Raw genomic sequence first — 25,019 nt, forward strand, 5'->3', positions numbered from 1 at the left:
TCTCCAACTTATAATTTTATTATTTTGGGTCCAAGTGTAAAAATAAATAGGAGGAAAGTGAGATGGATACCTCCTAAGAAGGGAATTTTAAAGTTAAATTTTGATGGTTGTTCAAGAGGAAATCTTGGAGCTTCAAGCATAGGGGTGTGTATCGTAAGGTGATCGAAATGTTAGCTCAAAAAATTCCTTCAGGAACAAATAATTGTGCAAAGGCATTAGCACTTATGTTTGGGGTCGAAATGGCTATGAGCCTGAATTTTATAAATATCCATATAGAGGGAGATTCCACTCCGGTGATAAATTCATGTATACAGTGAAAAGTGGAAAATTGAAAATTTGGATACATAATTCATAAAGCTTGGAGCATTATTGATCTATTTAATTCTATGTCTTTTTCTCATACTTTGAGAGAAGGGAACCGAGTTGTGAATATTTTGTCAAATTTGGGTTGTGATTTACAAGGCTCATGAAAGCTATTAAGAAAATTTGATGATAACAGTTTTCCTAATCTTTTCAAGGAGTTAGAACATGATAAAAATTTGATAATCTCTCATTAGGAAAATTTGAAGTGGGGGCATGGAATATCATTGTATATTTTTTGGTGTACAATATAGGTCAATTGCTCTCAATTTTCAAAATCTCACGTGATTCATCCTAAACATGATATGACTTTCAAGTTTATTGAGATTTCATTAAAGGATAATGATGGCATTCATTGCCAAATTTTAAATTAAAATTATAGTCTTCATGGCTAGTGTGAAATTCAAAAGTACAATTTATGAGGTCACATAATGTGGTGTGAATTTATATAAACTAGTTGGTTGTGATTTCATTGTATGTAGTATGAGATTTTGTCAGTAAGAGATGGCTTTAGTTTTTGCTGGTTATTGATGGTCGCTTGTGTGAAGATACTGTTAAAAGTACATGGTGATGTTGGCTTATTCATTTCATTTGGATCTAAATTTGGATGTGAGAATGATAGTAGTTCCTGGTTTTCGAGTGATGGAGGACAGCAACAACTACTTTAGAGTTTCGTTGAAGAGTAATGGGCGGGAATTACCATTTACTGGCTTCGTTTCCTTAGATGCTTTGAAGGAAATTTTTCATTTGGACTGTGAGAAGTGTCGTAATGATGTTATGGGGATTTTGGGATTTGAATTCCTTTACCCAACTTTGTCGAGACTTATAATGTCGTCACAAATATTGTCTTTGTTCTTAACTTATGTTATGGACTTTCTTTTGGATCCGGATGCAATCGCCCATATTGCTGATAAGGTGGTTTGTTATAACTTTATTGGAAAACGAGTAATTGAAGAGGAAATTAGGAAATATGATATTCAAATGGGTTTGGTCCCAACAGGGGGTGTTTTGAAAATCTAGCGATTAGGAAGGATGGAAGGTTTTAAATTTTCTATCATCATTTAAAAGTGTGATATTGGAGAGAAAATTCGAGTTGATTGATTACATTTTTTGGATTCATAGAGATTTTATATCGGGAGAAGCCGCTAATTATCTCAAAGGGAAAGCTCAACCTATTGAGGATTTGCTCAGTCATGATCATGAGGGCTTGGGGAGTATGCGAGGATACGTGAGGAACAAAGTGCAGGAGGAGGATTTTGAGCAGAGTTCAGTTAATATAATGCAGATAGATAATCCATTTGCTTGGCTGGATTTGTCAAAAGATGGGGCCCTGGTTTCGATTGATTGGGAACCAGTATTGATGAGTTGATAGTGGGCTAGGAGGAGTGGGAAATTATCAACAGCTTCATGGGTTTTTCATGAAGCGGTTTTGCATTTCTCCAGTATTAATATGGTAATTTTTTGAATATGCAGATGAAGTGTAATGTCTGGTGGAGCTCATAGGGGCTTGGCTTTTGTATCAAGACCGAAATCTGTAGATGTGAAAGGGCATTTTTTGTGAACATTTTATGTATAGTGGATAGGTGGTGCAAGATGTAAAGTTTATATGTCATATGCTTGTATATTGCGTATGTTGGGTTTGCTTTTGTAAGATCTCTATTGTATGCTCAAGATTATGAGGGCTTCAATTACTTTTCTCTTGAGATGGGTTTGTTAAATACGTTATTGTATATTTTTTCTAATACTTTGTGTTTGGTAACAACTTGAGAGTTTCTTACTGGTTTCTTCCCTTCATGAGCCATTGAACCAGGTTATATATAAATAAATATATCTAAAGTGGCATGCCATTTTTCGCCAAAAAAAAAAATTTACACATCAATTAAGAGCATTAAAAAGGTATTATTTAAACAATATTATAATTATAATAATTTAACAAACAAAATATCAATAGATTTAAAGACAACCTAAATTATATAGACTCAAAATTAATAAAATAATATACTCTTGTACTATGAATAATATTGATAACATGATAGTAATATTAATTTGATTAAGAAAAGACATAGCCTAAAGAAATGAAAATCAATATCCAAAACTCTATTTTTCTTTCCCTTTTACACTATTCAATTTAATTTAATTTTCAATTATTTTTATTTTTGAACTCTAGTTTAAACTTCTAACTTCAATTTTACTTTCTAAATCTAATTTTGTAAATGAATGTGTTAAAAACTAATATTATAATATAGAAATAATTTTTCAAAAATATAAATTAAAAAATGCAGTACTCAATTATAAATTAGTCAAGATTTGCTTTATAATTAATTTAGTATTAAAATTAAATATACTCTATTAAATTGCTAAGAACTTTAATAAACTTTATAAACTTAAAATCTGTCTTAATATAATTAAATAAATGTAAAGAAATGGAGTAAGAAATGTTGATGTAGTTTTATATTGAAGGTCTTCTTTATTCTTTTCTATTTTCTATGGAAGATTACTACAATGCATTTTGAAAATAATGTAAGTATAACAAAAAAATGTTTAAATTTTAAATTTTAAATTATTTGTTGGTTGTATGGAAGATAAAATTAAATAAATATTTAAATAATTTAAAAGTTAAAAAAATGACTAGAATAATGTAAATATGTGTTAAAAAAATTAGAAAGTAGTTTTAAATCATATGTACTAATTGAAATTGGTATCTAAGTAATGTATAAATTAGAGAAGTTTTTTTTAAAAATATAATGATCTTATGGAACAACTAAAATAAAAAATTAAAATCAAAATATATACAATATTCAATTTATAACATAACATATGAAATAAAATTAATTTATTTGACCACTTAGTAAACTTAATATAACTTAAGAGTATTTCTATTTAATGTACTAGCTTTTTAATCCAAATGTGAAAAATCAGTCATCATGTCTCAATTTGAAATTACATACTTACAATTAAAATTGTTATTAAAATTGTTTTATGAACTAAACCGATGGATTTTAAGAATGTACATCTGGAAAAAGAAACCACAATTTTGTATAGCTGAAGATTAAATACCAAAATCCATAAAAAGTTTAAACTTGCAATCAATACATATAGGTACATACCATATTAGAGTTATAAAAAAAAAACTATGAATAGTAATTGAGAAACAACAAATAACACAAAAAGAAAAAGCAAATCAAAATAGAGCAATCACTGAAGAAAAAGAATTAAGAAACTAAAATGAAATCTCTAAAATTACAACTTTTCCAACATCAAGAATGACTAGATTCTAACCAAGCACCAGTCATCAACATTTTCACCATATGCATAGATTTGTAAACACATTTCAAAAGCGATCTACCAAACACTACCTCCTACTTAATTCATTCAACTTTTGTCTTTGATATACACAAGCACATATCAGATAGAATAAAAAGACAATGAAAAATAAAAGGAAAATTCTCTTACAATAATTCATAAATATCTCTATTGCTTAATGCTTAATTTAGCTCCTCAAAACACTTAAAATTTTGAAACATTTTGTCAAAATGGTAAAAATGATGAATATGACTTATATGATTGTATTTATATTATTTATTTATCCAAAATTGTTATATTTGATTTGTTTCTAATTTTAAAAAATAGAAAACATAAAGAAATGTAACTTACAATTTCAAAATTAACTTTTGCTAATTTTCAATCAAAAAATAGGAAAGAAAAACTTAACCATTTTACAATGTCGAAAAAAAGACTACTCAAAAAATGGTCTTACAATTTTTCCATCAACAAATATAATTTTCGGAAACAAAACTCCCACATAAAGCCTATCAGCATAAAAATTGATTCCAAACTACACGAAGCTATACCTCAAAAATAACACCTCTACTTCTGTGGTATGTCGATGATTCTCGTTGGAGACCTAGCCCAACTACTCCTATTATGGGTAAACCAATCTATACATCACTCTAATACTAACAAACAATAAAAAAAAAATTAAAAACCATGACACACTTTTAATACAATTGTAACATTGAAAACAATATTTAGGTAGGAAAGTGATGATCCACTTCAAATACAATTTTGCGAACAAATGCTACATGATTGAGAGTTGTTAATGACACACAAACAAGAATCTCACTCCAAATGAACATCTTGTGGTTGACCATACAACACATTTATTTACTACTAATGAACAAGTTCCACCCAACAATTAAAAAATGCTAAAAAAAACTAAAATGTCTCTGCACATTGTAGATTTGAGGAATTTGTTGATGATGGCCAAGAATCCAAATAAATTTTATTACGTGAACTTTGACATGTTATGGTCACAACAAACTTTTGAATTGTTGGTCTTGTTAATGGATCTTTTGAAGAGGTAAAAGATATAGTTTATCCAATAAACTCTAAACAATTTCAAAGGTGTCTACAAGTTAACATTTGTTGAATTCAAAGGTGTTCATACACAAGAAATGCTCAATACAATTTCAAGTTACTTTTTCAATGTATTTTGAATTCCACTAATTTTTTATTTTATAACAATGAGACACATCCTTCCTCTCATCAATTAATCTCATTTTACTTTAACCTACAAGTTTTTGTTGCCTTAAAGTGACTCCATTATTGATTTATTTACAATAAACCAAACATTTCAAATATTATTGGTAGACAAAATATATGCATCAACTCTATATAAAAATTTAATTTTATACCATTAAATTTGAAATCCCTAAATCATTTTTTCTAAAATTACCCTCAAAGTGATAAAATTTTAAAAATATTTTCTATTGTTAGAAAAAGCTTTATTTTTATTTTTTTTTAAATTCACTCTTGCATGTAACATCTTCGACACATATAATACCTTATAGAGTTTATACTATTTTCTTTTTCTATTAATACTTTGTTCCATGATATTCATCTACATATGGAAAACAAAATCTGACTAAATTTTTTTGAATACACGGAGCTAAAAGAACCAGCCCAATTTTTCCAACAAACGAAAGATCTAGTAATTGAACATCTTGAATCTAGATTTTAAAATTATAGTAGCAAGCTCTAGCTACACTTTTACAACGTATTTCTTTTATTACTGTTGTGTCTGGCACATGTGACATCACATAATTTATTATTTCAATATTAGAAAACATTATATTCACATTCCAGTTATTGATGGCCAACATCACTATCGACTTGGAGAAGGAAAAGCTCCGGAAGCGAGGAGATGATACGTGAAACCTGTTGCCCGGTCATAAAGTGTTTTGATTTTTGAACCTGTTAATCTTCTGGTTATGTGTGAAATACGTCCCATTTTGATCATTGAAATGAACTTTTTATCTTTGATTTTTCATGAGTTTTTTATTCTTCATGTCTCCGGCTTGTCCTTAAAATCTGGCTTCTAAGCTCCAACTTATTGGAGACATTTTCAAGTTTATCATTAAACATTAACCTCTCAAAAAGGTTAATGATATCTTTCCAAACACACATTTTGGAGTAGGTTAATTAACCACTCCAAAAATGCATTTTTCTTAACCTCTCAAAAAATTAATGATAACTTTCAAAACACGCATTTTGGAGTAGGTTAATTAACCTCTCCAAAAACACATATTTCTTAACCTCTATGACACACTTATTAACCTCTCTGTTTAGCTGATTAAAGTTGAGCACTAGAAGTAAGATCATCGAGTGCCAGGATAGAAGTCATATTGAAGGTTACAGAAGAAACAGACTCACCGATGTTGCAAATCTGTTTACCAAAACATAGACACCGAGAAATGTGTGGATGTTATTAGATTGTGTAAACAGGGCCGACTGAAAGAAGCTCTCCATATTTTGCAATTCTAGGATCAGAAAAATTTGTGTTCATATTCATCGACGCTTTATGTCAATCTCTTGCAGCTCTGCATCAAGAAGAGACTTCTAGCACAAGGAAAGTTGGTGCAAGCCCACTTTATTCAGACTAGATTGCAAACCCCCAGCAACTTTGTGTGGAATAAAATAGTTAACATGTATGTCTAGCTTGGCAATCTTGTAGGAGTTCGCAAAGTGTTTGACGAAATGCCGGAGCGAGATGTGGCCCCCAGGACTACCATGATTGCAGCTTATATATGAAGGGGTTATGCAGAACAAGCATTGGAATTCTTTTGTCAAATGAAGAAAGCACACATCCAGCCAGTCGAGTATACTTTTTCCAGCGTTCTTCTTGCATACGCAAATTTGAGAGCTCTCTGTCAAGCGAAGCAAATCCATAAGGATATAATAATAATATGTGGATTTCACTACGACTTATTTGTGGGGAGTGCACTAGTAGATATGTATTCAAAATGTGGGAGTGTAGAAGATGCGCGCCATGTGTTTGATGCAATGCCTCAACGAAATATGGTCACGTGGAAAGCTATAATTGCAGGATTTGCCAAGACTGATCAAATCGAGGAAGCACTGAAGCTTTTCAACGAAATGCCGGAATGAGATGTAATCTCATGGAATGTGATTATTTCAGGATTTGAACGTAATGGATTCATTGATGAAGCTCTTGATCTCCTTCAAAAGATTCTTGAACGTAATATAGTTTCTTGGAATTCAATGATTGCGGGGTGCATACAAAATGGGTATTCTGATAAAGCCCTAGAAATATTTGAGAAAATGCAAGCTACAAGTTTGAAATCAGACTTGGAAACCTTTTCTTTTGTTCTACCGGCATGTTCTAACTTAGCGGCTCTGCAGCTTGGCAAGATGGTTCACGAGGATGTGATTCAAAGTGGGCTACAGTTTGACAGCTTTGTAGAAAGTGCTCTTATTGACATGTAAGTGTGGTTGTTTATTGGATGCTCACAAAGTATTTGATAAAATTTCTCAAAGAGATCTAGTATCATGGACTGTGATGATTACAGGTTATGACGTGAATGGTTGTGCTAAGGAGGCCCTGCTTCTTTTTGAAGAAATGCGAGGATCTAGTATGAGTCCAGACCATGTAACTTTCACTAGTGTTCTGTCAGCGTTTAGCCACGTAGACCTAATGGATGATGGATGGCTATATTTCAATTGAATGGTTCACTGTTATCACACCAAGCCAACATTAAATTATTATTGCTGCATGGTTGATCTTCTTGGTCGAGCTGCACGCCTGAACGAAGCAACTGATTTTATACAGAGAATGTCAATCAAACCAAATGTTGTTGTTTGGGGATCTCTGCTTGGTGCCTGTAGAATCCATTCTAATTTGGAGCTAGGTGAATATGTGGAAAAATACCTTTTTGAGTTGGATTGTAAAAACACATGCTTTGACCTATGGTTATCAAGATAAATTACTCAACATTCTTTTCATTAAGGTTAATTTTGTGGAGGATAATTAACCTCATCCAAATCATGTACTTGGGGGTAGTTACTAACCACGGAAGGGTAGTCATTAACCTTTGTGTCTATATAAGGGCTCTTTTGGGCTTTGTAAAAAGACTCTTTGATTTTAAAAATAAGAGAACACTATGCTGAAATTTTGATTGAGAGATAAATTTTGGAAAGTATGTACACTTTTTATATCTGAAATTAAAAATCTCTTTTGTCTTCGTGGTGCAAAGAAATGGAATAAGATATGCTTTGGGTTTCTTATTCTAAAATCAAAATTGTTATACATTGTTGTAGACAATCAAAATTGTTATACATTGGAGTAGACATTCTCATAGTACTATGTGAGTGTTTATGAATGATAATGAATGTGCTTGGTAATATTGGTTGTTTTCAAGCGTAATCCTTGATCACCTTTGTTATCAATCTTGTTTACCGAAGAAGGTTGTAAGGGTGTGCTGTTCATTCGTCTTGGCTTTCTCTTGATCTCTAAAGTTTTAACGGCTTTCTCTTGATCTCTGAAGTCTTAGATTCTTTATTTGAAAACCCAAAAAGAATAAGCCATTTTCTTCTGTTTGTGGAGGGATTTTCCTGCTGATCTTGCGTGGGATTAAAGCGGTGCCAGCTTTTGTACGTACCCTCACTCCAGAAATCAAGTTTCTCTGTTGTTTCACAGCAGAATACAAACGAATGGAGAAAATCAATTACAGATTCCAGTAAAATCTCTTTAGAAGCCCTCTGCTTGTGTTGATTTTGTCAAGTATGATTCTCTCACTCTAGACTACAACTAACATCCTGGTTACTTGTTAAAGTTTTTTCATAATTTCATTGTGTTATGCTTTGTTTTCATTAAAACAAAATCAAATACTTACTACCACTATTAAAAATATTAAACCCCGAGTCCAGATATACTTGAAATGTTAATACCTGCATATTGAAATGTTAATACCTGCATACAAATATCAAATATTTTGTGTGAAACCATGTGTACAACACTAGTTACTTCTATTACAAATGAATCTATTACAACTTCTATACTTGATTGCAATTTAAGAATGTCATTGACCAAGGTTTCAGGACCTTTGAGTGTACTATCTGATTAGTATAATAATTAAGACTAACAAATGAATTCATATTACCAAATAAATGAACATGGGCTACCAATTTAAGTTTATTTACTAAATTCTGATAGAATCAATTTAATCAGTAAAGCGAGAAGTGAGTTTTAATCCACTTTTCGCTTGCCAAAATATATTTTAGGCGAAAGCTCAGAAAAAAATTATTGCCAGAGATAGTTACAGACTCACATGCCCAGAATGTGCATTCAATGGTCACTGACTGCATCTATACTGTTGCACCATTTCAAGTGTCCTGGATGTGGGAAATATTTGGACTCTAGGTTCACCCTTGGGACTGAAATTCTGATAACAAAATACTTATAATTCTATAATGAACTTACCCCACTACAACACCCATACGCTTTGTCTACATACAATATTAGTGGGGCTGTCACTGCCAAACAATGCATGTTCCACAACTTTGCTATTAATCTGCAGAGAGAGACTGGCATTTTCAACATATCAAATGAATGTGAAAAAGGCCACCTAGAACTAGGACCATCCATAATAATATCAGATGCCTGTCAAATTGCACAACCAAAGATTAGGTCCATCATTTCTCTATATCAGAGAAGGCTGTTTCAATATCATGAAAATTTTGTACCACCCACCATCAAAATATGTGGTTTGTCAATGTACCCACCTGAAGTTAGCTCCACACTTTTATTACGGACAATATCTGACACTCAGACATGAGATTTAATAAACACTGGCTTGTGATTTTTGTCAAGAAGAGACTCAGTAGTACTTCCATTTTCACTACCATTCATATTGCCATTGCTACCGTTGTGTGCTTTCACTTGCCACATTTTTTCAACTTCCTCAAAACTGAGGCCTTTTGTCTCAGGAACAAAAGCAAACGTAAAAATGAAAGCAGCCATGACGATCGCAGCAAAAATTAAAAACGTCTTGGAAGTCCCCACTGCATCAACTATCGATAAGAAACTCTCTGAAACAATCAAATTGCTTACCCAGCAAGCTGTTGCAGCAATACCTCCACACATGCTTCTATATTTTGATGGGTAAATTTCAGAATTGATTGTCCACGGAACAGGTCCCATACCAGGAGAGAAGAAAGCTATGTAAAGAACCAAGCCAAAAACAGCAAGCCAACCATAGGAACTTGGACAAAGTCCACTGTACCAGTTACCAGAATTTAGAGAACAATACTGCTCAGATGTTGAGTTTGAAATGAAACAGGTTCCAGGAAGCATCTGGAAGAGAAAATTGAAAAAATATTATAGATCATGAACTACAAATTTAATCAAAAGGATGTAACAATTATAGAGTTGTATTGTCATTGATGTCCAGGCTCTTCACTAGGCGCTGACAAGGCTGAATAAAACACTTAATTGGAAATTACACTAGATCTAAAAACTCTTAATATGTACAAGACAGAAAGTCTACAGCCTGTATTTTTTATGGGCAAGGAATAGAATTTTTTTGTTATTACCTGGTTTCCTGAGGCCGTACAAAAACCACATCCAGCATTTAGACAACCATTGCAGTTCCAAAGTGGTTGGCTGAAATCAAGGACAGCTGGACAAGCATAACCTGCTTTTAGTGTCTGATGTACATCAACAGTGGGTACATCTACAGAAGTCAAGTAAAATGCTCCAGAGAGAAGGCCGAGTGACACAAAAACACCAAATAAACTCGTTAAGGCAAGTATTCTCCTTCCGCATCGATCTATAAGGAATATTCCAAGAACTGTGCCAATAGCATTCATTGCTGCAACTATTAAGGAAAGCAACAAAGCTATCTGATTTGAAGCAAAGCCAGCTAGTTCCACTATGGTGGGACTGTAGTACATTACAGTATTAATGCCCGCAAATTGTTGAAATGCCTATATAGATTCACATCAAACTTTTTGTTAGCTCAGTCTCAACAAATTGACAATTAAGAAAATTCAGAAAATAGCGAAACTAACTGTTTTTTAATCTAAGCAAATGCTATAGAAGGTCACAGAGATTATATATATATATATATATATATAACAGTCGGAAGTTGCATACCTGGAAACCAACACCAGCAAATAGAGCAAGCCTTATTTCCTTGGACTTTAAGAGGTCCAGATATGATATTTTGCCCTTCAATTCTCTTTCTTGGGTTTCTTCTTCCAAAGTAACATTTAGCAGCTCGATCTCACTCTCTAGCCTCTCAGGATCATATATCTTTTCTAGAATCGCAATTGCTTCAACTTGCTTGTTCTGCATTTTAAGAAAATAGGATTTCAGGACACTTTTAAAAGACATCTACCCTTTTAATGAGATGCTACTTAATCTAAATAGACTATCAACACCTTTATAAAGAACAGACTAGCATTACCTCCAAGAAGAGCCAACGTGGTGACTCTGGCAAAAACACCATTAAGAGAAACTGTGCAAGAGCTGGCAAACCTGCAGCACCTAGCATCCAGCGCCATGTCCCTGGCACCTGCAAAAAAAACAGAATTAGGCATCTGAATCTAACATCATATTTTAATTTGGGTTCTAGTATCTCTTTCTCAATTAAACTATATATTTTTAATGTACTTATATAAAAGACTGCTATATCATAGTCATGCCATATGTTATTGAATTATTCTCAAGTCATACTCCTACCATTTCACACATCTCCTTCATTGACTTAATGACATAACATACATTTGATCCACATAATTCATTGTATCAAGACATACTTCAACTCAAGCATCAACGAATTATCAACCAAAATTAGTGAAGAATTAGCATCAGTATTAAATGATTTCACATAAATTCATCAACCATAACCTTCTTACCTCCGTAAATGCTAGATTCACAACATATGATAGAAACTGTCCACCAGTAGTCATCAGCGTATTTGTACTCACTAGTGCTCCCCTTATTTCAGAGGGAGAAACTTCCGCAATATAAATAGGGGAAGTTATTGATGCAATCCCAACACCTAAACCCACTAGCAGCCGTCCAAAAATCAGAGTATATGGTTCTGGTGCACCAGCCATTGCAATAGATCCAAGAATAAAAAAAAAATCAGCTATTAGGGTTGCCTTCTTGCGTCCATATTTATCACTAATGCACCCACTAAATGCAGCCCCTAGAATGGCACCAAAGATTGCCATGCTAACAATAGTCTCCTGTGAAACAGCAAGTAGGTGACCATAGCTTAACAACTTGATTACCAGATTCTAGACATGTATCAGAAATGAAAAAAAGAGATAAACTCTGATCGTTTATTTATTTATTTTTAAATTATTTAGTCATACCTGTAGAAAGCTGCTCTCTTCCACAGCTTTAAAGTCTTCACGAATGTACAGAAGAGCCCCTGATATGACACCTGCATTTATACATTAAAGATGAGTTTCACCATCTTCCAGTTACAACTGAACAAATTACACTTGGAATAGATTAAAATTGCAATGTGATCCAATACAAACTTGGATAAACATAAACCAAATTAGTTGACAGGTGCAGAATACATGTAACTAAGAAGAAAAATTGTCTCGCTATAAATCTGCTAGAAATATTTAATACCACGAACCAGCAATATTACTCATTGAGAAAGTTTTGATTGTATAAGTTGAGATCAAAAATATTTCACTTCTGAAAATGTTTAAAAGTATCCAACAAATAAAATACATGTGTAATCTGACCAGTGTACCAATCCCAAACCATGTGAACACCCACACCCCCCCACCAAACCTCACAGCCCAACTAAACACCCTGTAACCCATGAGGGGCGGTGCACTTTCACTCCATTGGAGCCTCTGCCTCTACACCCCAAAAAGTCCACCCACAAATTGTTATTGCTAATGGAATCATTGGGATGCTTTTTATGTTCATTATTGTAAACTTCAATTAGTATGCTAAAGTTTTATTTGCAATTCTTATATTCATTATTGATTTGCTCCCAACTCTTCCCACTATTATTAATGTTCAAAATTCAATGCAATCATTGTCTCATCAGTATTGTTTATTAGTTTATACTGCCAAAATTTCATTTGTGATTCTTATACTTGTACCTTACACATCTTCTTATAAATAATTTTTCAAATAACAAAATGATTTACAAAGATACATCAAATGCCCTAGTTCAAAATTTGATATATGTCACACAAGTGGGCCTTGCTATTTAGGGCCCTGGGCCTTGCTATTTAAGGCCCAAGAGAACTAAACATTAAAATATAACTTACATATATGTTTATTTAACAAAAAATTTCTATATAGCTTTAATTCGTGATCATTATAAAATTAATGCCACCATCCAGATCCAATGTCTGTAACATGTACTACCACTACAATTTTCACTCCATCCATTTTGGTATTTGAAAGGCACTTGCTGGGAAACAGAACTACGTGATGACATGGTGTAAGTGGCTTGAAGATTCAAGGTCTAAAATGGGGTGTATTGGGCTGATGTTACATCGAATGTGTTGACCTGACATTCACAGATTCAATCCAATAGGTTTAATCCTATTTTAACAATGTCATTCAGCAAAAAAATCATGAGATTCTAAGATGGATCAGTTTATCCTGCCAGAAATAACCTAAAGTATTTCCCTGTAAGTGGCAGTAGGTGTGTTACTACTATCTTTATTATTTATCACATGTATACAAACACACACATACATGTACATAAATGCAATCTTTACATTCATGTCATCTGACGTGAGACAAAAATATTTTACAATATCTGATACCTATCTTCAACAAATTCAACTAAACCCACTCAGAGATGTTACCAGCAACATGATCATGGGCATGCCTCTTCGTCAAGGCCTAAGCCCAGGCGTCCCCTTCTGCATTATTAGCCTGGACATCAAAAATGTCATAAGAGAAATCTTGTTTCCATTCAAAACAACTTGAATGTGCAGAGAAATAGAAATCATTTAGCTAGCTATCATAAACCCAAGTATATCAAGTAAAATGTCAGGAAAACTTGAGAAAGGTGGCTCGTTTTTTGCCATACCATCACTAGAGAATGACAACCTGCAGCTCCAAGTGAAGTGCATGCAAAGGCCTTGCTTGTACCACACTAGAATCCATAATGCTAGGGAAAACTCATTGCCAACATATCAGGGTATTTAATCATTGCAAATATATTGACACATGAAAGGGGATAGTTGGAAAGAGATTACATGCTCCTGAGTTGCTTCTTACAGAAATAATATAACATACGCACCATTTTTTATTTAGTACAAATTCTATATTTAATAGAATAAAGATGAAAAAATTAATTTGGGAACAGTATAATTCATTACCTGGATGCACATTCAACTTTTCATAGAGGCCTTGCTTACAAACCAAATAGGGTATATAGCATAAAAAGGAAAAATGTTAGAAAAAACAAAAACTTCAACCATTACGAAATTTACATTTGCCCCATATGCTTCCAGAAACCAGCAGAAACGAGATTCAACACACAATTCTTAATGAAACAAGACAACTGATAATTTGTAAACAAAATTCAGGTCAATGATCCTAAATGCAAATGAAAAATTTTGGCCGCAAACAACTCTTTAGTAGATAGCTACATTCTTCAATTAGACAGAATTTTGTTGGCGATCTGCTTTTGAGTTTTGACACCCATGATTGATCCATCAGCCATAGGCTTCAACTAACTATGTATCTTCTCTTCATGCCAGAGTAAGATAAGATTCAATTCCTTTAAGAGAAGCCAAATAAAGAAAGCCTCTATAATTTTGAGGGGATGGTAGCACACAATTCCACAATATGACTAGGATTTATAAGTAAAATTTGGAACCAATCAACAATGAACAGTTCTCACATGGACCACTGGCATAATAGTAAATAGTCCTTATATAACAAATCCAATCAATAACTAATCTGCTTGGACGCACACAACATCATAGTTCCCACAGGAACAACAATAACAGAAAATTGCAAGTAATGAGAAAGAGGAACAGCAATAACAGAAAATTGCAAGTAACAAGAAAAAGGGGCGATGAACATAGAAGCAATTCTGAAAAACAATGGATCAAGAACAATATGGCCTCACCTAAATGGCAAGATTCAATAATTCCATTGAATAATACATTAAGATTGGTTTGTACACTATCAACTCATAATCCGGACAAGGCTACCTAGCACTTATTTTTATGTTGACAGATAAACCTGCATTTTTCCTCTTCTATTGAATGTACTATACATTTAATTTACACCAGTTCGTGCCACATTCCACCACATGATCTGATCAATAGTTGATGGTGATACATTTAATTTACACCAGTTTGTGCCACATTCCAGCACGTGATCTGATCACTAGTTGACAGGTGAATATAACAGAAATCATGCCTTACGATCCGAGCTCTTATCCCTTAACAAAATGAAATTCATGTGTCTGAAAAGATTATAATAAGGTAAACTATTGCTAACTCAACCCTAGTCCCTGCCGCAGATGTTGCTGAATCTGCTGATTCTGTAAGCACACAAGATATGGGTATGAAACCAGAGCTGCAAGCTATTGACTTTTCTGCTGTTACTGATGGTAACTCCTAATTAAGCCGAGAGGCTTTCTACAGTGGCAGCAATCTTCAATGTAAACATTTTCCATTTTCAAAAAAAATTAACGTTCATTTACATGTCAGAAAAACAAAATAGACATAGACTAAATATAATTATAATTAAAATTGTGAAAATTAAAGAGAGGAAATGGAAGTAAAAATGAGGCACATCAAGAGTCTCGAATCATTTCCTCATGCCTCTTAGACTCACATAAATATGCGATGATGAAAATAGGTGCCTCAAGAAAGATATCTCTCGGCTTATTTTATATATATATATAAAATATATATAAGCTAGTTATGGCTCTTCATTCAAATCTAAATTGGAATCCAACTTCTAAAATACTCTTTTCAAATAGAATCCAAGAAATAAGAAGTAGGTACCAAAGGCAGACATGTAGAGAAACATGAACTTAGCCAATGGGGTTCCTCCTCCTTATATTTGAAATGATAGACCACAAAGAATTTAAAAAATACTATGGCTACGATCCAGACTCCAATATAGGGGTGACTTTCTAAAACAATTAAACAGTACTAAGAAATTTTAAGATCTTACAATCAAGTGTGTCCTGTGAATTTTATAGGAGCAGCTAAGATGATAAAAAATTAGCAACCTTGAATGATTTGTTTACATTACAAGCTGCAATATATATATATATATAAACTCATCCACCTGTCCCTACCATACCCACCTCAGAAATGCGTAGCAACCTTGAATGATTTGTTTACATTACAAACTGCAATATATATATATATATATATGTGTGTGTGTGTGTGTGCACTAAGATGGTTGGAGAACTTTCCTACTCACCCAACAAACAGCTACTACAAATCTGAAAGCTAAAATGTAAAGGCTCCTATTTTCCACAATGAGATTCCAATTTATCATGTATCAGTTTTTCCTTAATATCATGGGACCTATCACTCCATAATTATAGATAATCAATCCCCTTTACATAGACCCCTTCCTAAGATAAGGTTTTTACAACATCTGGTATTTTACTGGAAATCTGCATTCTAGGATGGATCCTTGTCTCTGAAAATACAAATCGTAAAGAGGAATAAATTTACTGAAAATACAAATCTTAAAGAGGAATAAATTTAAGTGTAGCAAGATGAGACTTCATTTATCTACCATCATCCTAAAAGAACTTAAGTTGCAAGTATCTGTTAGTTGCAGGTATACGTTTTCTAATAAAGTAATTAGAGATTAATGTAGTCAATACAGAATATTATCTATTCTCTAATACATCGAGTATAGACTCATAATTTCAAATAGAGAACACTTTCTATTTCCCCTTCAACAATTGCAGATTCATTTGATTCATATAATTAATGCAGAACAATATTTATTCCCTAATACAACAATAATATGTTCATACAATAGATACAGAACACTGTCAATTTCCTAACACAACAATTGATGGATGGAAAACAAACTAAAAAAAAAAAAAATTAGATCAAACTTCTTTACAAAACTCATCATGCCTTAAAATGCTTGAAAGTTGGTGAGAAGAACATACCCGTATCATAACCAAACAATAATCCTCCAATACCAGCTGCAAAGGTTATACCAAGGATGTATGAATTACCAAATAAAGTCATCTCCTTTCCTACAACAGGTCTAGATGGAGCTGACGTCCCAGGCAAGATACCCATCGTCATTTTTGCTACTCCAACCAGGTAATACTACCTTATGAGATGTTAAAACTCAAATCCTTCAAGTGCTGCTATTATTGTCAGAAGCAACAAGTCTGTTCCAGATCAGATCATTGCATTTAATTCCAACCAGATGGAAGAGATTTGCATTTACAGAACGTACTATTCAAAAGCACAAGCAATAGCACAACCTCTTCAAAGTCCTGCATAGGCAATATCAATCAATTAAATAGATGAAAACTTTGAAACTTGCAGAGAGAGAGAGAGAGAGAGAAATAAAAGTGGATGTAAAAAAGCAGCATTTGCCCCAAAACAGTTTCTTGTTAACTTTTTAAAACTAAGTTTCATATACAATTACTTGGGTGTTCACCTAATTACTAGGATGGTGTACACTTACAACGAAAACTTAAGTGGAAAGCAACTGTTCATGACAAATTCTCATTAATTAAGGTAATACAACATATTAGAATTGTCAGCAAGCAAAAAATCAATTGGAAGTAAATTTACTTAAAATATGCTTGAATCGGTGTACAGAAGGAAGTTTCAAAAACTTTCAGCTACGAGGGGCAAAGGCATATATAGCATGTTGCTTTATCGTGAAATTGCAACGACAAAAAATGAAAATGAAACTCTAGATGGTGACACAAGTTCCAGCAATGAAAAATCAGACGAGCAGGTATAAATTGAGGCTGAGAAAGTAACTCGCCTAAAATAACGGCTAATAATCTGACGCCCAATTTAGGCAGTCTTCACAGGGCAATTAGTCGAAAAAATGGTGAAAGTTCCTGCCGTAGACATCTAAACAACTATCACCTAGAAGCAGTTGCTTGTAACAGAAGGAGCCAGTTCTTATAATATTAGAAAAACCAAAACCTATTTGTCATGAACTCAAAAGCCAACGTCCATGGAAAGATTGTTCTTTGAACTTGAGAATTAGGAGCTGCTCTGCCTAGCTAAAAAGCAAGATGAAACGTACTACAAAGAAGAGTTCTGGGAGGGCTAGGAAACAATCACTCTAGAAACCTGAAAATAACATTATGCCTCTAACCCTAGGTTCCTTTGGAGATTTCCTCCAACGCGTTATTGTCTCTACAGAGGCTTATAGTTTTCTAAGGTCTTATTATAAGGTCTAATAATTATAACAGAAAAATAAAATCAAATGTATTCCACAATCGTTTAGAACTTAAATCATTGAAATATGTTTCGGAGAAGAATATAGACAAACTTTATCTCTCATTTGAAGAAAATATAGGTCCACAACAGAAGATTGCGGACAAATTGAATTGGCAATCGCTTAACGCCCTCAACTATCAATCAACAAACTAATCGTATTGAGTTCAAATCAAGGTCTTAACTGTCCTAAGAAAAAAGATGGGTAGGGCAACTACACTGATACAATACACGTTCAAGATCTGAACTAAGATATAGAATTGTTATCTACCAGACTAGAAAGCAACTCCTCTATCCCTGATTCATCTCATATCACAGGCTAACAGTCAAAAAATTGAAATTTTAAATGAAAAAATATTCAACAAAATAATGAAGAATGCTCACCGAATTTCAGAGATCAAAATATATCCAAACTTATGTGATGACACCTTCAAAATTGTATGCTCTATTTTACTTGTAGACTGAGACTCCGCTCACAAAGAAATCGTCTAAAAACATAGAAAGGGAATGCCCTCAAATGAATTATTTCAGGACCTATAAGGAAGATGTTGCAAAAACCCTAGGGTTATTGCTTTAAAAGGTTAAAAAAACAATGTAAAGAGCTCAAAATCGACAATACAGATTACGCTCACAAACAAGATCCTTAAGCCAGATTACACCACAAGTCACAACACGTAGATATTAAAAATTAGACAGTTAACAGCCGAATTGCACAGTTTACAGCCTTTAGATAATTGACCCAGAAAATATTAAATCACTAAGTAGCATTTTGGATAAGATTTCATGGTTGATTGCTCAGATTTCGACCCAGACATATCCGTCGTTACATGGTCATCGAAAATTCGAAATATTGTATTTTCCCTTCAAATTGACCACACGAAGACCAGAATAAAATATCCTAGCCAAATTTGATCATTCCTGATGATAATTACACCCAAGGTTTGTTGACAGAACGACGACAGAATTTATGAAACAAGCGCACTTTCAGATCGCCGTTTGAAGTCCCAAAGACATGGCCCAAAAATCTCTTCACCAACATAAGAACAGTGCTGGATGAATGTTTTATCCGACATATACCGCCTTAGAGTCAGAGTTTAGAATTATAAGCTGAAATTTGAGACCAGAAACACCTAACTGTTAGAACCCATGCAACTTGTGAAAAGAACTTTTGCAACCAACTCGCCATCGCAAATGTAAAAGTTTCGGAAGAAGGAAAAGCATTAAGATAGAAGCCAACGCGCCGCTTAGCACAGATTTGCCTGTTTAAAGGCTAAAAACATTAATAAAAAGCGAAAAAAGATGATTTCGCCAAGATATCAGTTTTCGTGGTGCAAGCTTTGTCATAGACGGATTTTATCTACAAAATTATTCCTAAGATTTCAGAAGAGGGTAAAAACAAATTCACCATCACAAACAGGAAAGCTTGGCCAAAGATCTTACCACGACAGAAAATGCTGCTAAAGAAGTTTTTTTCCTCAGATTTCCAGAGTTTCAAGCCAAATACAGATGCCTCAGGTACAAAAACAAAATTCATTGACAGCTTAAGCCAATCTAAAACATGGTTCATTCCCTCAAAACTTCCAACAACTTGAGAAATTCAAAAAAGGATCTTTATCTAAATTCAACACTAAAGACATTGGTTGGAAACCCACCCTGCCCCCCTGAAATTTCCATCTCTAGGTTTGCCCGGCAACAAATTGAAATCCAAGCCATTTCCAACCTTAATCTACCATTGCATACATAAATCTTACTTTCAAAGCTAGAAGCTTTCAAATTCAACAACTTCAACTGACAAAAAAAAACCTAATGGACAAAAAACCTGACAAGTTTTCGCAACACGCAATAAACAAACCAGAAATCACTTACACTTTCCAAATCCAAGCGCCAAGCACCAAAACAATCAAGAATATCTTCTGAAATTAATAAACAATTCTTGTAAAAAGGGGCGCGGCAACCTCAAATGTCAGAAGAATATTTTCAACCAAAAAAAAATCTCTGACTTATCCTCAGAAACACAGCATTTAATGAGACATATACAATGCTTTGGTTCCAGCCGAGGCAGGCCTATAAATCAACTTCCCTCCCCCCAAACCGGCTTATCCCGCAATCTTATAAAGCGGTATTCCAAGGCGGTTTCCCGTTGAACCGACAAAAGTAGCCCAGTGCAATTGGCCGGCGCCCAAACCGCCGAGAAAATAAATTCCGTTAAATATAGAAAGAAAGAAGAGCCCAGGCACCACAAATTTTCTTCCATGTTCACCGTGTTCTTGATACTCGCCAACAAAATAGCACGCCGGGATAGAAATCCAGTCTTTGCCCGTTATAAACTGGAAACAAGACGACACTATCATTCAGATCAATTCCAACACCTTTGGAGCTCGCCTGCGCCGCTCGATGTCGGCCGCCTCTTTCGTCGGCAAAAGCAAATCAACTTCAAATGTAAATTTCCAATCTCAGACCGAAAACTCAGGACGTACGATGTACTTGAACAGTCGTCGTGCCACGTGTCGGAAAAAGAAACACTGTGGACAAAAAGTACAGGTGTTGATAAGAAATTGCTCTGACAGCACGCCACGTCCACGAAAAACTCGTGCCTGAATTGATGGGAATATTTATGACCGTCCACGTGTTCAAAGCTGCCATTTCGTATTTCTCTGTGTCGTTTCATGATTCTCATTTAAATATTTTAAATCTGTGTTTCGGTCCTGCTTAGTTTTTCTGTTTCTCTAATTTTTTAATTGGGAAGTTTGAACTTTATTTGAGTGGTAATAAAAATATTGGTTGCTTTTTATGCATTTTCGGATTGAGATGGAGGATGTTATACGTCTTGTTTATTCCTTTAAAAGGATAATATAATTTGGGTTTTGTTTTTATAATATTAAACATCTTAGACTTGTTTTTGGTCTGTTTTTTATTTAATTATTGCATAAATACAAACTTAGATGTTTTTGTGGGCTCACAATTATTTAGCTTTATTATTGTTCTTACAAAGCTATTAGATTTCTACAACTCATCTTCATTACTTGTTTGTTTTCTAGTTTCTCTAGTGTAAGTAGTTTTATCATCAAAATTTAGGATCATACTAGGTGATTTATAAGAAGATGGCATAAATCAAATCATGTCTTAGTTTTTGAGTCAACCTTTTATCATAGTCTATTTTCCTAACATTCAAACTTCCATTAAAATATTATTGCTAAATATTTATTTGGAAAAGAGGCTATGGGGTTAAATCAGGGAGTTTATTTTTGGTCAGTTTTGTTTTTTGTTTTTGTTTTTGTTTTTTTTGCGTGGGCTCAAGATTATTTGGCTTTATTATTGTGCAAACTAAAGATTCTTTCAAATTAGATTTCTACAACTCATCTTCGTTACTTGTTTGTTTTCTAGTTTCTATAGTGTAAGTAGTTTTATCATCAAAGTTTAGGATCATACTACATGATGCATAAGAAGATGGCATAAATCATGTCTTAGTTTTTGAGTCAACCTTTTATCATAGTCTATTTTCCTAACATTCAAACTTCCATTAAAATATTATTGCTAAACATTCATTTGGAAAAGAGGCTATGGGGTTAACTCAAGTATTTTATTGATGTGGAGGACGCCAAATTCACGTAAGTATGTACACTCATCATAATGTACCCTTGTTCAGTTGGGGTCTGGTCAAGTTGGAGGCTATTTTTTGAGGGGTCTAGCCGGGTTGGAGGCTATTTTTTCAAGGGGCAATATGGTGTAGCTGACTCTAGCTCTAATTTTGTAAGTGGCAAACGGTTTGTATAGAATGGCTTAGGGTTAGGGATTTTAAGTGTGATGATGAAAATAATATCTTGGTATTGAGCTTAAAGGAATTGCATATTGTACTCAACTTGATAATAAGAATATTAGACTATTTGGTGAACGTAATGAGAAATTGGATTAACTCGTTGAATCTTTGTGTCATACGTTATATTATGTGTATTTATTCCTATCTAATATTAGTGATGTTTACATATAATTGTTATTTCTTGATCATAATTCTAATTTTTTTTTTTTTAAATTATATAAAAATATATTAAATCTATAAATAAAATAATAATAGTAATAATAATAAATTTCAATTCATTCTTTATAATAATAATAAAATATTTTATGTCAAAGATTTGTTTAAGTTGTTGATATAGTTGAACATTTCTTAATGAAATCACCACTACCAATGCTATAACAAAAAAACATAAAAATTTGGAAAATTTGTCTATTTAATATTTTTAATAATTATTATTTTCAAAAACTTTATTACCACTTATAAAAAAATTCAAAAATTAATTATATAAAAATATATTAAATCTTTAAATAAAATAAAATAATAATAATAAATTTCAATTCATTTCTTATAATAAATAAAAAATTATTTTATGCCAAAGATTTGTTTAAGTTGTTGATATAGTTGAACGTTTCTTAATGAAATCACCACTACCAATGCTATAACAAAAAAACAAAAAAAAATTGGAAAATTTGTCCAATAAATATTTTTAATAATTACTATTTTCAAACAATTTTATTACTGCCTACGCCATATATTTAAAACAACTCTCAAGACGGTAATGAATTTCTAAATATATAAAATAAAATTATTATATTTGATAGAAAAATTTGAGTAGTAATAAAAATATTGGTTGCTTTTTATGCATTTTGGGATTGAGATGGAGGATGTTATACGTCATGTTTATTCTTTAAAAGGATAATATAATTAGGGTTTTGTTTTTATTATATTAAACATCTTAGACTTGTTTTTGGTCTTTTTTATATTTGTTTATTGTTTTTAAATTATTGTAAAAATACAAACTTAGATTTTTTGTGGGTTCAAAATTATTTGGCTTTATTATTGTGCAAACTAAAGATTCTTTCAAAGTTATTAGATTTCTACAACTCATCTTGGTTGTTTGTTTTCTAGTTTATATAGTGTAAGTAGTTTTATCATCGAAGTTTAGGATCATACTACGTGATTCATAAGAAGATGGCATAAATCATGCCTTAGTTTTTGGGTCAACCGTTATCATAGTCCATTTTCCTAAAATTCAAACTTCCATTAAAATATTATTGCTAAATATTCATTTGGAAAAGAGGCTATGGGGTTAAATCAAGTATTTTATTTATATGGAGCACACCAAATTCATGTATGTACACTCATCATAATGTAACCTTGTTCGGGTTGGGGATTGGTCGGGTTGGAGGATATGTTTTTGAGGGGCAATATGGTCTAACTGACTCTAGCTCTAATTTTGTAAGTGGCAAATGGTTTGTATAGAATGGAATGGTTTGTATAGAATGGCTTAGGGATTTTAAGTGTGATGATGAAAATAGTATCTTGGTACTAAGCAAAGGAATTGCATATTGTAATCAACTTGATAATAAGAATATTAGACTATTTGGTGAACATAGCTGAAAATTGGGTGAACCCGTTGAATCTTTGTGTCATGTTATATTATGTGTACTTATTCCTTTCTAATATTAGTTATGTTTACATATAATTGTTATTTATTGATCATAATTCTATTTTTTTTTAGTAAAAATTAATTATATAAAAATACATAAAATATATAAATAATAATAAAATAAAATTAAAAAATTTCAATCCATTCTTTATAATAATAATAAAATATTTTATGTCAAAAAATGTGTTTAAGTTGTTGATATAGTTGAACGTTTCTTAAGGAAATCACCACTACCAAGACTATAACCAAAATAAAAGGGAAAAACTGTCCATTAAAATATTTTTAATAATTATTGTTTTCAACAACTTTATTACTACCAACTACTTACGCCAATATATTTAATTTAAAACAACTCTTAACACGGTGACGAATTTCTAAATATATAAAATAAAATAAGTATATTTTATTTGATAAAATAGAAAACAACTCTCAAGAAGGTAATTAATTTCTAAGTGGGTGGAAAATTAGATGAGAATTTGAAGTTGGCAAAAGTCGGTATGAATTCTTTTGTAAAGATAAAATCGGTTGCTAAAGATCAGTCATACATCTTTCGCTCTTCTACTTCTTTGAGGTCTAGTACGTAGAGCTATTAAAGTTAAATCTATTTACTTGGGAAAGTAAGATTATTTTATTATGCTTTAATTTTGTTTACATCTTCTTCCTTTTTTTTGAGTGAATGGTTTTTATTTAATTTAATATAAATTAATTTTTTATAAGTTTTTTTATTAAATTTAAAGACATTATTTGTTAATTAGGATAAAGGATATTGAAAATAAATACAAGCATAACGACTTTTGTGAAAAAAGCAGAGGTTATCTTTTGCAAATTGATTAATCCTAATTTTAGATTTTCAAATAGACACGAAAATTATAACAAAACATTCATATCAAGGGTTAAAGCAAATTCAACGAACATCCCTCTAAGTACTAGGAATAGTTTTGAAGCATTGGCCTATGTACAGGAAGAAGGGAAGGAACAAAACAATGTGGCCAAGAAAGGCAATTTTGATTCCTAGTTATTACTCCATGAAGCCAAGGTGGTAGTCACAAAACAGAGGGAAACGACTAGGAACAAGTCACTAGTACAAATGCTAGAAGGAGAAAAAATTGACACATTCAGTCAAAAATAACCCTAAATAGAATAGAATAATGACGATTACAACACCAAAAGCCCACTTTAACCAAATGAAGTATGCAAAAATTAGGGAATTAATCAAAGATATGTCCTTATCAAAGAAGGAAAATGTATCAAATAGTGTTACAATTAGCATCATCAAGCCCATTAGAGTATCAATTGTCAATAGCATTCCTGTAGGCACAAAAAAATCTATAATTCCCTTAGTGCCTAATTTGACCAACGAAAATAGCAATCTTGATTCCCTTTCAAAATGCCTTAAAGCTTACATCCCTTCCCATAGAAAATGGA

The 25,019-nt window shown here is 32.6% G+C and overlaps 1 protein-coding gene and 1 pseudogene across 6 annotated transcripts; one reads left to right on the forward strand and one right to left on the reverse strand.

Annotated features, from left to right (window-relative positions):
- The first annotated feature begins 924 nt into the window (after positions 1-924).
- On the forward strand, positions 925-7,786 carry LOC149562494 (pentatricopeptide repeat-containing protein At5g59600-like; annotated as a pseudogene).
- A 1,092-nt stretch (positions 7,787-8,878) lies between these two features.
- On the reverse strand, positions 8,879-20,169 carry LOC149562495 (inositol transporter 1-like). Of its 6 annotated transcripts, XM_089825984.1 has the most exons (10): positions 19,996-20,169; positions 16,824-17,162; positions 13,746-13,826; positions 13,519-13,588; positions 12,043-12,113; positions 11,578-11,913; positions 11,127-11,234; positions 10,814-11,008; positions 10,252-10,644; positions 8,879-10,012 (listed from the first exon to the last, which is right to left on the reverse strand). In XM_089825984.1, the coding sequence occupies exons 6-10, from the start codon at positions 11,896-11,898 to the stop codon at positions 9,485-9,487; spliced, it is 1,545 nt and encodes a 514-aa protein (XP_089682110.1). In that variant the 5' UTR covers positions 11,899-11,913; positions 12,043-12,113; positions 13,519-13,588; positions 13,746-13,826; positions 16,824-17,162; positions 19,996-20,169; the 3' UTR covers positions 8,879-9,484. The 6 variants fall into 6 exon arrangements, with proteins under 6 accessions (XP_089682110.1, XP_089682114.1, XP_089682111.1 ...); XM_089825988.1 differs by lacking the exon at positions 19,996-20,169 and having other exon boundaries at positions 13,477-13,588; positions 16,824-16,946; XM_089825985.1 differs by lacking the exons at positions 16,824-17,162; positions 19,996-20,169 and adding an exon at positions 14,038-14,066.
- Between the last annotated feature and the right edge of the window lie 4,850 nt (positions 20,170-25,019).

This window comes from Cupressus sempervirens, chromosome 4 (genome assembly GCF_028749045.1).
Source record: "Cupressus sempervirens isolate cs-2001-9-10 chromosome 4, ASM2874904v1, whole genome shotgun sequence".
NCBI lineage: Eukaryota > Viridiplantae > Streptophyta > Pinopsida > Cupressales > Cupressaceae > Cupressus > Cupressus sempervirens.

Excerpts from the sequence above, each read along its gene's own strand:
- LOC149562495 (XM_089825983.1), bottom strand. The coding sequence starts at position 16,965 with ATGACGATGGGTATCTTGCCTGGGACGTCAGCTCCATCTAGACCTGTT. Across the intron at positions 12,114-16,823 it reads ATTGTTTGGTTATGATACGG|GTGTCATATCAGGGGCTCTT; the intron begins GTATGTTCTTCT and ends GTATAAATGCAG. Across the intron at positions 11,235-11,577 it reads TGAATCTAGCATTTACGGAG|GTGCCAGGGACATGGCGCTG; the intron begins GTAAGAAGGTTA and ends TTTTTTTTGCAG.